Below are 15,550 nucleotides of genomic sequence, written 5' to 3'. Positions count from 1 at the left end.
GCCGGTAGCTGTGAGCGTCACACAATAGTTCAGCGCTGTTCTAAAGGCTGTAGGGAAAACCTACCCGAAATGCACTGGTACAGGTGAAGGTCACCATTATAGCAACGGAATGGCGAGTGAACATTTTATTTGATTACGCGATTATGTTTAGCGATGCTGATTTATATGTGAACAGATGTCGCCGAGCCTAATGTCGCAAGCGCTATCCTGCGCAAGTTACCGCCGGAGTCTCGCAATCGATAAACCAGGAACCATGCTTAAGGTGAGCCGTTATAAAGTCAACGTATGCCAGCTTGTCTAGAACCTTCTATTGTGTAATTAGGTAATGATGCGTCCTGATCACGGTATGGTTACAATTTTTATAAATTTATAATTTTATTACTAACTTTTATACATAATTATAATAATAGCGCGTATATTAAAGACAACTGTGCTCATTTCATATAGCAATTGTACAGAGTCTAGTCTGTTCATAGCAGCTCTCCTTTCCATAGTGTTTCCATTGTAATTGACAAGCTTTGTTGTAAACGCCGTTGTCGTGGAAACTTATTCTATATCACGTGCCTCGAAAGAGAACTAAATTGGATGATGTACTAAAAAGCGGAGAGGCGCTCATAAAAGGTTTGAAAAGAAAATGACAATCAAATTGCAGCAGAAGCTTTCAAGGGGGAACTTGAGATTAAATTATTTTAATACGTGATTATTTGAACAGGTCAATGTCTTTGTTTTAGCAGTCGGAATTGGGCTGCATTTGATAATAGTGGTGATTGTCTTCTCGTAGATCAGTTGGCTGAAAAGAGAATTTAGATCCTGAAGCTAAAGGAATTCAGTAACAGACTTAATTCCTTTAGATCCTGAAGCTAAAGGGGTTCGGTAGCAGACTGAATTCCTTTAGCTTCAGGGTTTCAATCATAAATCTATTTATTGTCTTTCAGCTTTAGGTTTTCAATCATAAACATATTGTATTTTAGCTTCACTAGTAAGCTCGGCAGTTCCATTCACCATGAGAGATCGTCATGAGTTATCAGTGTGTGCATAATTAACTCTCTTGTTACCAACTTAAATTCTTTCACAGGACATACATATGTATCTGTTAAAACCTAATAATTCACATGGACGTGCGTAAATCGTCATAACAGTTGTGCCACGCGGTCTATATAAATATTTTCATATTAAATTAATCATAAAATGTTACATCGGCTGTTGAGAACGAATGAATGAGAACAAACACTTTTCCGACTGTTTCTAAAAGGACTGCGAGTGTCTCCCGACTTCTGACGATTTATTAATATTAGTAGAATTCGCGGCATTATTATTATTACTATTGATAAAATATTAATAATCTCATTAGTACTATTGCTCAATAAAATTCATCAAAATTTCATAGATCTATAGAATTAATAAAGTTTTGTAGATGTAATGCGTCTAATAAGTCTGTTCATTGCTAACAACAAATTACAACGAAAGTTAGTTTTTGCAAAGCAGAACTACCCTTATTCTATCTGTTGTTGAATTCCTTACATATTTGTAAAACTATAACAATGTAGTTATGTGTATTATTCTTTTGCATTGCTCAATGATAAGACAGTGTAGTGATTTCTAATGTTCATTGTTTGTAGGTACTTGAGATCAGTGATAGGATTGTCTTACCTCTGCTCCACATCTGGTTGTATTCACCTTAATCTCTACTGTTACTTTTATGGATCGTCTTGGCATGGACTGGTGGTGAGTCAAGATCTGCCGGATATATTAGCAGTGGGAGGCTTTATACTCCTCCATCTCACTAGCCTGTCTTGACAAATTGTTGTTTTTGCGGATTTGTCCATCGTCGAGCGAGCAACATAACAGCTTGTCACAAGACGTACTGCACCTGATTCATCAGCTGCACTTATAATGAGTTGTTCTCTTCCGTCGATGCGGCTTAGTGGCGATGTTATGTCGGTCGCTCCATTGGTAATCATAACTAATTTTGCACAAAAATTTATGTAGAAAAAATAAGATTACAACGTTTAACCAGCGACCAGTCTCTGCGGTAAACTTCAGTAGAATTTAAGAATAAAATAAATTGAAAATAAAATCCATAAGAACAAATAAAACCGACTGATACAAAAATAGAAATAAAACTGACTGAGTGAACAAATAAGGACATGTTTAGTCGCTGTTGTTGCTTAAGTTCTCAAGTTCTAAAATTTACCGCAGAGACTGGTCGCTGGTTAACACTTTCAAGTCTGGCCGCTTTAGTACAATCCTCCCCCCAGTGGCTGGCTGCTTTTGAGGTTTTCTATTTATATAATATGTCTACCATAATGCTAGTAAAGCTAGGTATGAGCACACCATTGTGGAGCTGAAAACATGAGCTTTCATATCATACTAAATATGAGTTTATTCTGACAAATCTAATCTATGTAACTTCAAGACAAACAATGCCTTTTCAAAGCAAAAATGATATTTTTCGTAAACAGAGTACAAGGTATTGCTCATTGCAGTAAATACTTTGATTGTATTATATCTACTTTTATTTATGTCTGACATGACATATTATTTCACATTAAGTCTATGATAAGACAAAAAACAGTCAACACATAATATTCTGTTTCAAAATTGCTCTCACTTATTCGCAGTTCGTGGTGATCATCATCATTATCATCATATCCATAGGCATATCACTATCTGAATTGGATCAACCACCAATTCTCCTATCCACTTCATCAGTAATCTAATACAATTATAATGGTTTTGTAGCTATTATTTATAAATGTATGAATAGCCCACAGCTTGCTTCCAAAATCGGTCGGTTGGGCAGAGGTGGATTGGAAAAGGAGGATTATCCCCCCACACCTTCAATCCCCCCACACCCCACCCTTCCTATCCCTCCATACCCCTGACTTCCTCTCCCCAACAGAGAGAAAGGGTGGGAAATATTTGCATGTAGAATGTAAAATATCCTACTTTGCAGCAGTATACCCTATAGAAGCAGTTTTAGAACTAGTCTAGTAATCTACTACTATTAGCCAGTAGTCACTTACATATCTAATAATAGTTTGGCCAAAGCAACTAATCATATGAGATGTGAGTGTGACCAAAGATTGGACTAACAAGATGAGTTACAACCATCAGGAGTCTATCAATGAGTGTCTCTAAATCATCCATTAGTCAAGCCATTTCTTGACACACTAAATAAAGTGAAACCGCACCGACATCTTTTACTCACTAAAGCTGTGATTTTCATCTACTGTGACTAATTCTGAGAGTATTTTCAATTTTACTCACCTTCCTCATCATCACAGTCATCTACATCTACTTCACTATCACTTTCATTTACCAACTCATCAACATTTGCAGCTATTTCTTTGATGTAGAAAAAAATCCTAGCAGTTTTCTCAAACTTTTAAAAAAACTTGAGAAAGTTACAATTCTGACATAGCCTGAGGTTTTTGCTAATATTTCCAGTTTTATTTAAGCTAATGGCAAAATCTTTTTGTACACAAAGCTAAAACTCACGGCTATCAGATTATCGGCAACATTAGCCGATCCAAGGTCAAGAACTAGTACCATGAACTAGCATAACCACGATCGAATTATTTCGATGTCAGCCACTTGGAGAGGGCAACTCCAATCGAAATAATTCGATGTCAGTCTTGAAAGTGTTAAACGCTGTAATCTTATTTTTTCTACATAAATTTTTGCGCGAATTTCATTATGATTACTGATGGAGCGACCGACATAACATCGCAACCAAGTCGCTAAGACGGAAGAGAACAACTCCCTAGAAGTGTAGCTGATGCATCAGGTGCAGTACGTCTTGTGACAAGCTGTCGTGTTGCTCGCTCGACAGGGGAACAACTCCGCAACAACAACAGCTTGTCAAGACAGGCTATCATCTCACCAGTAATTGCCTTTTCATCTAAATAAGGCTACTGAATTTGGCACTAGTCCAAACATAGTGTGCCAGCCTTCCATAAATAGCATAGGATGAGTAATTTACTAAGTCTCTGTACAGGTATAGTGTAGGACACCTGGTTGAGTCAGTGCAGAAGGCTATGTTGTGCTGACAAGTAGATATGTTTTCATAGGGCTGTAGTAGAGTAATGGGTGTGTAACACCTCATAGTAATCCGTGTCTGCATGAAGTAACAAATAAACAAGACATTTGTGCACGTACAAGTATGACTAGTTTTTGATTTCAGGGAATCCTGCTGAACCAGTTTTCTTTTATCAAGGTTTTTCTTTTTGATGAGGAAAAAAAGGTTTTTGTAACTTGTATTTGGTTACTTGTATTTAAAGTATATATTTGTGACACTGTATACACAGTACTATATGTGTATGCAATGTCTATACTCTACTATATTAGTTACAGACATACCTCTATATGTGAGTACTTCAACATGCGAGATATTCAAGATACAAGCTGACTTTTTAGCAAGTTCCTTCCTTGAGATACGAGTAACCATTGAGATACGAGCTGGTTCTCGATGGCCACTATATAGCCACTATATGGCCAAGTATGCAAAGGCCGCTTTTGACCACATGATCCTTCAGTATTTCTCCTCGAATCCATTTAAAAAACACTTTTCAAATGGTTGGCTAAAAGTTATCCACAATGTCTGTCTTGAAGGTGAAATCTCCATAAATTAGTGTACATAATGATGTTAAATTGTATTGCAGATCATAAAGACTGAATAGGTACATGTATTTGTTAATTTTAGAGCGCATGTTCGGAATGGTAACAATTAAATACACCATGTTACTCATAATATCATGTTCAAGTGTTTTTTCACGGCATACTTATAGATAAATTTGTAGTTTGATATTTTTAATAGGAAATATTGCCTTCCTTGAGACACGAATAAATTGTCATACGAACTCTGTCCCGGAATGTATTTAGCACCTATATCGAGGTATGACTGTAATATACTTGAGCGGGATAGGCCTACATATGGGTATGGTATATACCTGTATACGGTAGAGCTGCACGATAAACCGATATCATTCGATGTGACAATTTATTTCCGTGGATGATTTTATATTTTGTCAGTTTTCAAGTCGATATAAATATCAAAACCGATATTTTATTAAGATATCGGCGTAGTTTATTTTGCAAAACTTGAGTTGTCCACTCTTCTAATTGAAAGAGGGGACAATTTCTTTTTTTTAATTGATATTGACCAGTATCCTTTCATATCGTTTATGTTAAAGCCTAACATTTTATATCGATAGAAGACAACTCCAATGTTCGATTATTTTCGATACTTGATATATTTAGAGACCAAATAATCAAATATACATGCAAAGATATCGTGCAGCACTAGTATACGGTAGGTACCCATGTATGGTATGTACCTGTATATGAGCCTGTGTATGAGCCTATGTTTGGTATGTACTCACTCGTTCATGGTACACGCTTGTCTATGCTATGCACCCGTGAATGGTATGCGTCTGTGTATGCTATGCTCTCGTGTATACTATGCTCCCGTGCATGGTGTGCATGCATGTATGGTATACACGTGTTTATGGTGTGCGCACATGTATGGTGTGAGTTAATATATGGTATGCTACCAACTATGGTATGCACCTATGAAGGGTCTGTGTCCATGTATTTTTGAGCCATTATTTGAGTTGCCGTTGTCTTCTCTTGGTGATTGGCAGTTAGTGTTAACATGTGGACAATGCCAGGTGTCACCTGTTACCTTGTGCCATTATTTAGCGTGTTGGAACATTGGATTTTAACAGTTGTTCTCTGTACTAATTTTAGATATGACTAGCACTAGTTAATCCATTTGAAGACTCGCTTCTGTCCACCACTACTACTACTACTACTCACAGTAAGTATGGTTGCCTGTATTAGTCACAGTATTATTACCTGTTGTTAACATTTGCTTGTACTGCACACTTGAATCTATTCATATTTTTGTAGCCTCAGGGTTTCAACCATAGACCTATACATTTTATGTTAAGCCTTGTAGCTTTAACCTTTAACTCCTATGGGTTAAGCTAAAAGGCTAAAGGCTTTTAGCTTGCCAGTATGCCGGCTGCTAGGTGTCAGAAACCCTAGCAGCCGTAATACTGGCATTCACATGGCTCTGTTTACTAAAGCTGTTTTAGGTAACAGCCTAACCAACCAAATGAATTCTTGCAAACTAGGTTAGACCAGAAATTTTGCTTCCATTTGTAACAGATTTCAAATATCTTTACTCTCTTTGTTTCAATAACAATTTTTATTAAAACGCTGTCGTGAACAAACCGATACGACTTGTTTGGTGATAGGTCATGAATGATTGTGATGCAAATACAGGACTTGATGATACTAAACTACAATTATCCAGTTCACTTTGATTCATGAAACAATGATGATCATGTGTTCGATGGAAATGATGCTAATGTAATTGTTTTTATGAGTTTTTAAAATTGTACAAATTTTATGGTTTTAACCCACAACGGTGAAAGACTGTTTTTTGCTGTTTGATGACATTTGCTCTAAGTTGCCCGTCTTTTTTTACTTTTGTTTTACCGAATATCATTGCATTATGAACACATTTAGATATATTTAAAAAAAAGTTTCAAAACTTTAGCTCGTTAGACAAATTGCCCAGGGGTACTGACACGCATTGGCAAGGTCATCTAGAGTTCAAATGGTTAAGGTTGTTAATCCAATACCTATTCGTAGGCGTGTAGCATTCAGTTTTTAGTCATAGAATTATTTACATCATTTTAGAATTAATATTTAGTCACCCTTAGCTTTATATATTCCGTCATAGAGGTATTCGTTGGTTGATTGTTTTCATGGCTCTGTAAAATGACCCCTGATTGGTCAATTGTTAGAATTTTTTCTGTACCCATCTTGTTCATTTTAATTGTATATGTCTAGTGGGGTCCTACCACACAAAGCTGTTGTCAGAATAGTCACTTTTAAAATCAATGTCATCACTTTTACAATCACTGTCGTCACTTTTAAAATCACTGTCGTCACTTTTAAAATCACTGTCACCTTTTTCAAGTTGGTAACCAAAACAACCTCTTTCTTCACATTCGTTATTTTAATACAAATATCTATACTGGTGGCACTGGGTTGTGTTAAAAATCTGAAACTCGCTCAGTTTGAACTTATGCTAACCAAAAGCATGGCTCAACCAGCGACCTTCACAAACATATTAATGATGTTTGGGAGCGTTGCTGATTACTCCGCGAAGAGTGACAGCCGTCTTAGGTTTTTAGAGCTATATTTCTTGTAGTGAAAATAGACCGAGATTGTCTTTAATAATCACTGTCAGTCACAGACTTGGAAACGGATTTGCTGTTAATGTCGTGGCATTTCATTGCTTTAATTATTTGGCAGTCTATAAATGCTGGGCCAGATGCTTGAAACCAAAACTAGTGGAGTTTCGGTTGACCGTGGTGATTTATGAACAAATAATAAGTCAGTAAAGGTACGGCTACACGTAACAATTGGCAGTTGGCAGTTGGCTTTCGTAGAGAGCAGTCGTGTTTTACACTCTCTCTCTTACTATTGCACTTATCAACGCTTAAATTCTTTAATTGAGGATTACTCGCAATTTCAGAGGATTACAACCAACTTCAAGCTGGATAGTGGCTCTTTAAAATTCTTTAACTAACAAAGCTGCTAGACTATCTGGAAGAAAGCCTGGAAAAGCTTTGGGGGTGGTAACATCTATATGAACCGCCCCCAAATTGGGTAAGTTTTCGCTTCAAAATGTCGAACAAAAAGCACATTACGCGACAAACATCAAGTATCACTGAAGATAGCATTACCCTTAGCGACATCAACAGTAAACTTGATCTAACAAAAGAATGGATGGAGGATAAATTTAACGGCATATGTCAACATCTGGATCGTATTGGTAATCGTGTCACCGTCCTGGAAGATGAACAAAGGCAGCAAGCTAAAGCCTTGACGTACTATGGCGAAGAGATTGAAAGCATTAAAAAATCATTGTGCGACTTGCAGAAAGATTACTCTGACCTGCAACCATCTACTAGCTCGTTGACAAAGCTTTCTAAATCCATTCAACTCATAGAACAAGAAAAATTCAACAAATCACTTATTCTAGACGGAATTCCAGTAACAAATAAGGAAAATCTTCACGCTATTATTGAGAAACTTTCTGACAGCCTTGACCTTAGCTATAATGAACAAGACATTGACGGAATTTTCCGAACCAAACAGTCTGGTGAAAATCCTAAGAGAGCAATTATTATAAAATTCAACAAGATGTCTGCAAGAGATGCGTTCTATGATGGAAGAAAGAGTATGGTAAAAAAATCAATTACTACGAAGTCTCTGGGATATGAAAACTCAGACAAAATCTTCATCAATGAACAGCTGCCTAAAACAACACAGGAGCTGTTTTATAAAGTCAGATGTAAAAAAAGAGACTTAAATTATAAATATGCCTGGACCTATCATGGAAACATTTTCATGCGTAAAGAAAAAACTTCAGAAGCAATTAAAATTTCTTCCGACAAAGACCTGATAGACTTGAACTAATCATTTCCATAATTTAATGTGGTTTTTCTATTACTAGCGCAACTATACCAGGCTTCGACGATACACCTGATTTACTAAATATTCATCATAGCGCTTTGATCAAACCTAATGCATTGAAGAGCATAGTACTAAAAAATTCTATAAACATTTTGCATATAAACATTCGCAGCATTCATAACAAGTTTTCTGAATTTGAACTTTTTTTGGCTCATCTGAATGTTAACTTTTCTCTTATCGTTATATCAGAATCTTGGCTTGGTGAACATTCATATATTAACAAATTTATTTTAAAAAATTATCGATTGCTTTGCAGTTCACGGCCAAATGAAGGAGGTGGAGGAGTTTGCGTGTATGTGGCAGATGGTTTTGAGACTAGAGTTTTGGCAGCTACACTGGCTGGGGCGGAGGCGGTGTTCGCGTCGGTGCATTCTTCGGGGCGCCGGATTTTCTCGGTGTTGGCAGTCTACAGGGCGCCCTCGGGCGCTCTGCCGTCTTTTCTGGAGGATCTCGGAGCTTTGATCCCCACATTACCACCGGACACAATAATTGTAGGTGACATTAATATCGATCTCGGTCCCGAAAATATTCTTGACATAAACTCATTCAATTATGAAAATTTGTTAACATCATATGGTTTTTGCAACACAATTTTAACTGCGACAAGACTAGGTAGTACCAAAAATAGCCTTATAGACCACATAGCAACTAACCGGGTTGACTCTAACATAAACTCTGCAACAATAGATTTTAATATTTCTGACCATCAACCAGTTTTTGCATCAATTGAGTTTAAAATCAAAATTCCCAAGCGTTCAAAATTATCCATTTTTATTATTGACTATGATCAGCTAGCAATCAAGCTTGCTGAACAAGATTGGCGGGCGATAATGGATTGTTCTGATGTTAACAAAAGCTTTGAGTCCTTTTCTTTGTCGTTCCAAAATTTAATAAAAATAGCTGGGAAGAAAAAATTAATTTCCACAAATCAGAAAAAGCTCAACTTTTTAAAACCTTGGATGAATCACCATCTACTTAAACAGATAAATAAGCGAAGAAAATTGCACATTAAATGCAAAAAAGAACCTTTCAATACTTCGCTCCACACCTTTTACCACAGTTTCAGAAATTTAGTCACAAATGAAATTAAAACTGCGAAGACTAAATTCTATAAAAAAGAATTTGATAAATGTAAAAATAATCAAAACGAAAAGTGGAAATTCATAAACAGATTGTTAAATAGAGACTCTAAAAATTCAGATAGCCCAACGAGCATAAACAAAGATGGAAAACTCCTAACAGACTCGCAAGATATAGCTGAGACCTTAAAGGTTGACTTGCAACAAAATTCACATTACAGTTATTTGGTATCAAAAGATTCGTCATGTCTTACTCTATTGTGTTGTAAGTGCCAAATATGTGGGAATGGGATTACAAGCTCTTAAAAGCTCAAAAACGAACAGAAAATCGCAGCCACACGAGACCGCCCTAGTTTGGATTCGTTTTCCAAAACGGCTAAAATGTGACGTATGTGTGCTAAAACGGCTAAAATGTGTGCGAGATAGTTTATGTTTACACTTTCATGCATCCTTATTCGTCGAACTATTTTCACAAATATACTTCACGCTTGCGATTAAAACCATGTCTATTGTTCTTACGCGTCTATTTTATCGGCATCGTAATGCTGCAACTTTGAGCACTGATATCTCAAAACATAGCATAAAAATATGTTTAATTTTTTAAGCTTAGCTTGAACGATTGCATATCATTCTCTGATAAAAATGATGAGCTTTTTGGTCCGCTATGATGGTTGAAAAATGCTGTAGAAACTTTTCGCGCCATATAGCGGGAATTGTAAGTCACATGATCAGATAATGTTAGTTTCAGTTCAAGTTTGATCTATCGCAAATGGCAAACACGCTATCTCATACTAAACTTGTTTATTTCAATTCGTCATAATGTCTAACGCGCCACATAGTGTTTGTGCAGCTGCCAAACTGAGAAGCACCTTTTTTTGGCCAAGAGCTGAGAAAAGACTAGACCTTCACCGGGCGTGGAGCAACTGGGTGAAGCTGGATGTGACAAACTTTATTTATTCGTCTGCTTACTCTTACCTTTGTTTTCGCCAGTTCAAAGACGACATGTTTTCTAACCTGTTTGCATACTCCACATATCACCAAAGCACGTGAGTAATTTATTTTATGAACTACTTGTATTAGTAGTTGTAACTCGGGTTATTATCTAGTATTCTCCTAATAGTACTGTATTAATCTATATTTAATATAACAATATTAATGTCATTTAATTGTAATATATTATTAGTATTTTATTTTTTTAATTACGTGTATTATTTTTATTATAATAACAAAACTAATTCATACTGCATATCTATCTGTAAAACGTAATATATTAATATATAATTGATAAAATAATGTTGTTTCACGATTAATTTCGCCAAATTTCTTAACCCCACTCACTTATAGATATGTTATATAAAATAGTTATTGTCATTTTCTGGTATCATCGTTAATAGCATATTAATATTATTAGTTGATTGTTATTAGATGAAGAGTTTGTGCCAACCACTGAAGACTGGGAAGAGTTTGAGCGCTATGTTGGCCAGCGTCAAACGCTCTCCAATTACATGTAAGATAGAGCTGAACTAAACCAAACTTGACAAAATATAAAAAATATCCATAGAGTTATTACTCACATTTTATGTTTACAATATCATGGATTCTGATAGGGTTTTGTAAAATCTGTGTCATGATTGCATGGCTATATATTTATTCTTTTTCTGATCAAGCAAATATGATATAATAACAGGAAATGATGTTGTACAAATCTTATTGCAAGTCAACTATTGTGTTGTGATTTCAGAACCGAATCCTCCTTCAAAGAGGAGAAAATAATAGTAAGTGTGACAGCACTCCAGCGACTATTTCACTGTCACACCTGCGCCCTCCCCTGCTCATTCACGATGGTGCGAGAAGGCGGATGGGTAGAGTTCAAGGTTACATGTGCCTCCTGTCACCGATCGTACACTTGGGAAACAACTGCCAGGGTGAACAGAGCTCACGTCATCAACCCCCTGCTGGCAGCTGCATCACTCTTTTCTGGCGGATGCCTTACGCAGAACCTCCGTTTTCTGTCGCTCCTGAACATCGCAATACCAAGCCACAGCGTTTGCCTCTACCAACAAAGAGAATACTTACATGGTGTGAGTGTTAATATTTACTCATAAACTTGGAAAATGTGAGTAAAAGCTTGGCACACTAATTGAATAACAACATTTAGAAACAATTTTTTTTTGAAATGAAAATATGTCATCCTTCAAGCAAAATATATTATAATTCAAAATTCCGATTCATCATAATATAGCACAAAAAGGGGGAAGAGGATTCTACATTCTTAGACTAATGATAATGATACAAATTAATCTTGTATAATGAAGTTTTACAATATTTTACAGTGTATTGCTGAGCAGTGCACCCTGCATAACGAGGGATTGATGGCAGCAATCGATTGGGAGCTTGATTTGGCAGGTGACGGTAGATGCGATAGTCCGGGGCATTGCGCACTATACAGAGCCTACACTATGATGGATCAGAGCTGCGGTTTAATAGTCAGCAGCCATCTTGTCAAGGTAAAACTTTGACAGTTTTTACTTCACAGCCTGACAAAAACCCAAATTTTTTAGTAGTTATCAATACATAAACATGAAGTTGCTCATCTAGCTAAATAGTTCATTCAAATAATGTGAAAGTAATTGTTGGTCGTAACTTTCTTTACATTGCAGTCAACAGAGACCACCAGCTCTAACACCATGGAGCTGGAAGGCTTCAAGCGATGCCAGTCCGATCTAATTTCCCACGGCCTGAGAGTGAGGTCCATTACAACGGATGTTGTTACAAAGGTTGTGTGCATACTGCAAGCTTGTGTTTTGGCTTATGCCGCAAATTTGTCGCCGTGAGCGACGGCCTCTACCTGCATGCTTGGTGTCTAAGATTCGGGCTCTTTTCCCACCAACGAATGATGAAGAAGAGTTTGCAGACTTGCAAACAAGATTTGCGGCATAAACCAAAACAAGATTGCGGTATGCACACAACCTTTTCCGAGCATTTGGCGATGGCTCTCCAAATGGGAATAGATTATCTACCAAAACAACTATTGAAAAACAATAATTGCTGATCATCAAAATAATCTCGATCTTTATATAATAAAATCATAAAACTAATACACTCCCTACTGTAGTAAGTGTACAAGCCAAATATACCAGTTCTCCTTGTGTTCCACGAGTTCAGAATATGTGTGTTCAACTGATGCATTAAATGTGTAACACAAGAATTGTAGATAATGCTTGACACATTAGCATAACCTTGGTGTTGTTGGCATTAAATGAATATCCAACTCGCTATGATATCGCAGGTAATTATTCCACCTCAACTCAAGGGGTGCAGACGCCACAAATTCGTTTACACCAGGATGCATACGCAGGCATTCATGCTCCCCTCGGTGAAGGAGACAATGCGCAAACTCAGCATAATGGCAGCACAAACATTCAGGAAGAGATGGCATGTCTTGACAACGCTCGCAGGCACACCACTCTGTAGCCGGTGGTATTAGCTCCTAAAGAAATGAACAGATATGTCTATGCAACCATAGCTAATACATCAGGTCGATGTTATCCAACAGTATATCAGTGCAGCACTAGATTTAAATATTAAAATTGTTAATGTTGTCATTCGAGAAAAATCTGTAATTATTTTTTCGCAATATTGAAGCGATAATTATCATCATTAAAATCATATATAATAATATTCGTTCTATCACTCTCAAGCTAAAACTATTACTACTAGCTAGCTTGGCACATAAGAGCTGGCTAGTGGCGGTGCTTACTTGCTGGGAGGTTTTATTCTGTTGAGGATTTTCTTCAGATAGAGCGTCAGGCTCGAAACGCCAGGGTCTTAACTCTTCAGAATTTGACATTTTTTATGATCGCAACTCAGACATGAATAGTCGAACGGAATGGCCAAGCCGAAACTGTAAAGTAGCGAGCATCTATATTTGATACGGGGTCTTAGGTAAAACCCGAAGTGATTATCATAAACTATTGCTACGATAAGTTTGATATTGAGCTTTTTATTGGCCTTTCAATTCACGCGAGAACATCACGTGACAAGACAATAACCATACAGCGCGGATACGTCATCGAAATCAAGAGATTCCAATCTAAGGCGGCTTTTTGTTTTTGAGCTTTTAAGAGCTTTTAATCACATTTCCACATATTTGGCACCTACCACACAACAGAGTAAAACATGGCGAATCTTTTGATACCAAATAACTGTAATGTGAATTTTGTTGCAAGTCAACCTTTAAATGATCATTTCGTAAATGTTGGTAATAAACTGGCCAATGAGTTGCCACTTTCCGATATTCACTTTTCTAAATTTATGGACAACTGTGTAAATGATATTGATTTTAGCTTCCAGATAATTGACCCCTACCAAACACTGCAAATAATTGATTCTTTCAGTCTTCCTAAAGCAACCGGCTATGATAAAATTTCTCTCCGTGCAATAAAAGAAAATAAACTAGTCCTAATTCCAGTTTTAACACATCTTATAAATCTTGTTATACAACAATCTAATTTCCCAAATTGTTTAAAAATAGCTCGCGTAACTCCATTATTTAAAAAAGGAAATAGAACAGATCCATCTAATTACCGGCCCATTTCCATTCTTCCTGCTTTATCAAAAATTTTAGAGAAATGTTTGTCTTTGCAAATACGTGATTTTTTAGAAACCAATAACATCTTGTCGCCTAAACAATTTGGTTTTAGAAAAGGTAAAAGCACCACTACAGCAATAAACAGTCTAATGGAATTTTTATATACTAATTTAGATCAAAGTAATATAACTCAGGGCGTATTTTTAGATTTTTCAAAGGCATTCGATACGATTAATCACAAAATTTTAATTGACAAACTTTTTTACTACAATTTTAGTGTAAAGTCTTCCTCTCTTATTCAAAGTTATCTCCAAAATAGATTTCAATTTACCAAAACAGATACTGATTGTTCGCAAATGAGGGCAATTACGATTGGTGTTCCACAAGGATCAATTTTAGGACCCCTCTTATTTTTAATTTTTATAAATGACTTAGTAAATGCTGCACCTGCTTTGGATTGTATTTTATTCGCAGATGACACCAATATATTTTCAACAGATAATTCTAAACTCCAAGAGGAATTAAATATTATTAATGAATGGTGCCTATCAAACAGACTCATTTTAAACAACAGTAAAACATTTCAAGTAGTTTTCAAAAATCCGTCTAAAAACACTCAAAATTATAATCTAAGCCTTTCTTTAAACAATTCTCAACTACAAATCAAAGATTCGACTCAATTTTTAGGTATCACGTTAGACAACAACTTGACTTTTAAAAAACACATCCAAAGTCTCATCAAAAAACTTAATTACATATTACTAATATTACGTTTCATTCGCCCCTACCTAGACAAATCAACCATGATCAATTTGTACTACAGTTTTTTCTATTCTCTTTTAATTTATGGAATCGAGTTTTGGGGCCACGGCAACAAAACTGATTTAAACAAACTTTTGATCTTGCAAAAAAAGGCAATCAGAATAATACTCAATTTTAAACCAAATCAAACAGTTTCTAAAAATTTTAAAATTTTAAAAATAATGCCAATTGAAATTTTATTCCAGTATCGCCTGCTAATGTTTTTAACAAATTCTTTCCCCATGGAAGAGTTGCAAGATTTTATGATAGATCATTGTCAAGATACCCGTTTAAAGAGTAAAAATCAATTAAAGTTGAAAAAGTGTTTGTCTTCTAAGGGACAGAGATCGATATTTTTTAGTGCAATGAAATTATATAATAAATTTTTGAGTGATTGTGCGGGCTCTGCTCCGGGTCAGCTGAAGGCGAAGTTGGTAGAGCGCCTGTGGGCGTCCTGGGACTGTCCTTCCTGACTCTGGTGCTCCGGAGTGTGCGTTTATCGCTGATTCTGTTTCTTTTC

The 15,550-nt window shown here is 36.2% G+C and overlaps 1 protein-coding gene and 1 long non-coding RNA gene across 2 annotated transcripts in view; both read left to right on the top strand.

The window, feature by feature from the left end:
• The window catches only part of LOC137401989 (uncharacterized), a 29,313-nt gene that overhangs the window by 12,168 nt on the left and 1,595 nt on the right, over positions 1 to 15,550 (top strand). The window contains exons 4-5 of the long non-coding RNA XR_010979414.1: positions 1,620 to 1,725; positions 5,752 to 5,821. This is a non-coding gene — a long non-coding RNA (uncharacterized lncRNA). The remainder of the gene's footprint in view (positions 1 to 1,619; positions 1,726 to 5,751; positions 5,822 to 15,550) is intronic.
• LOC137401718 (uncharacterized) lies at positions 10,461 to 12,692 on the top strand. The gene is made up of 5 exons (XM_068088175.1): positions 10,461 to 10,684; positions 11,064 to 11,145; positions 11,380 to 11,719; positions 11,972 to 12,145; positions 12,299 to 12,692. Exons 3-5 carry the CDS (start codon positions 11,480 to 11,482, stop codon positions 12,470 to 12,472), a joined length of 588 nt encoding a protein of 195 aa, XP_067944276.1. The 5' UTR covers positions 10,461 to 10,684; positions 11,064 to 11,145; positions 11,380 to 11,479; the 3' UTR covers positions 12,473 to 12,692.

The sequence above is a fragment of the Watersipora subatra genome, chromosome 8 (genome assembly GCF_963576615.1).
Source record: "Watersipora subatra chromosome 8, tzWatSuba1.1, whole genome shotgun sequence".
NCBI classification, from domain to species: domain Eukaryota; kingdom Metazoa; phylum Bryozoa; class Gymnolaemata; order Cheilostomatida; family Watersiporidae; genus Watersipora; species Watersipora subatra.
The sequence above is the reverse complement of the archived record's forward strand: the minus strand, read 5'-3'. Positions and strand labels throughout refer to the sequence as shown.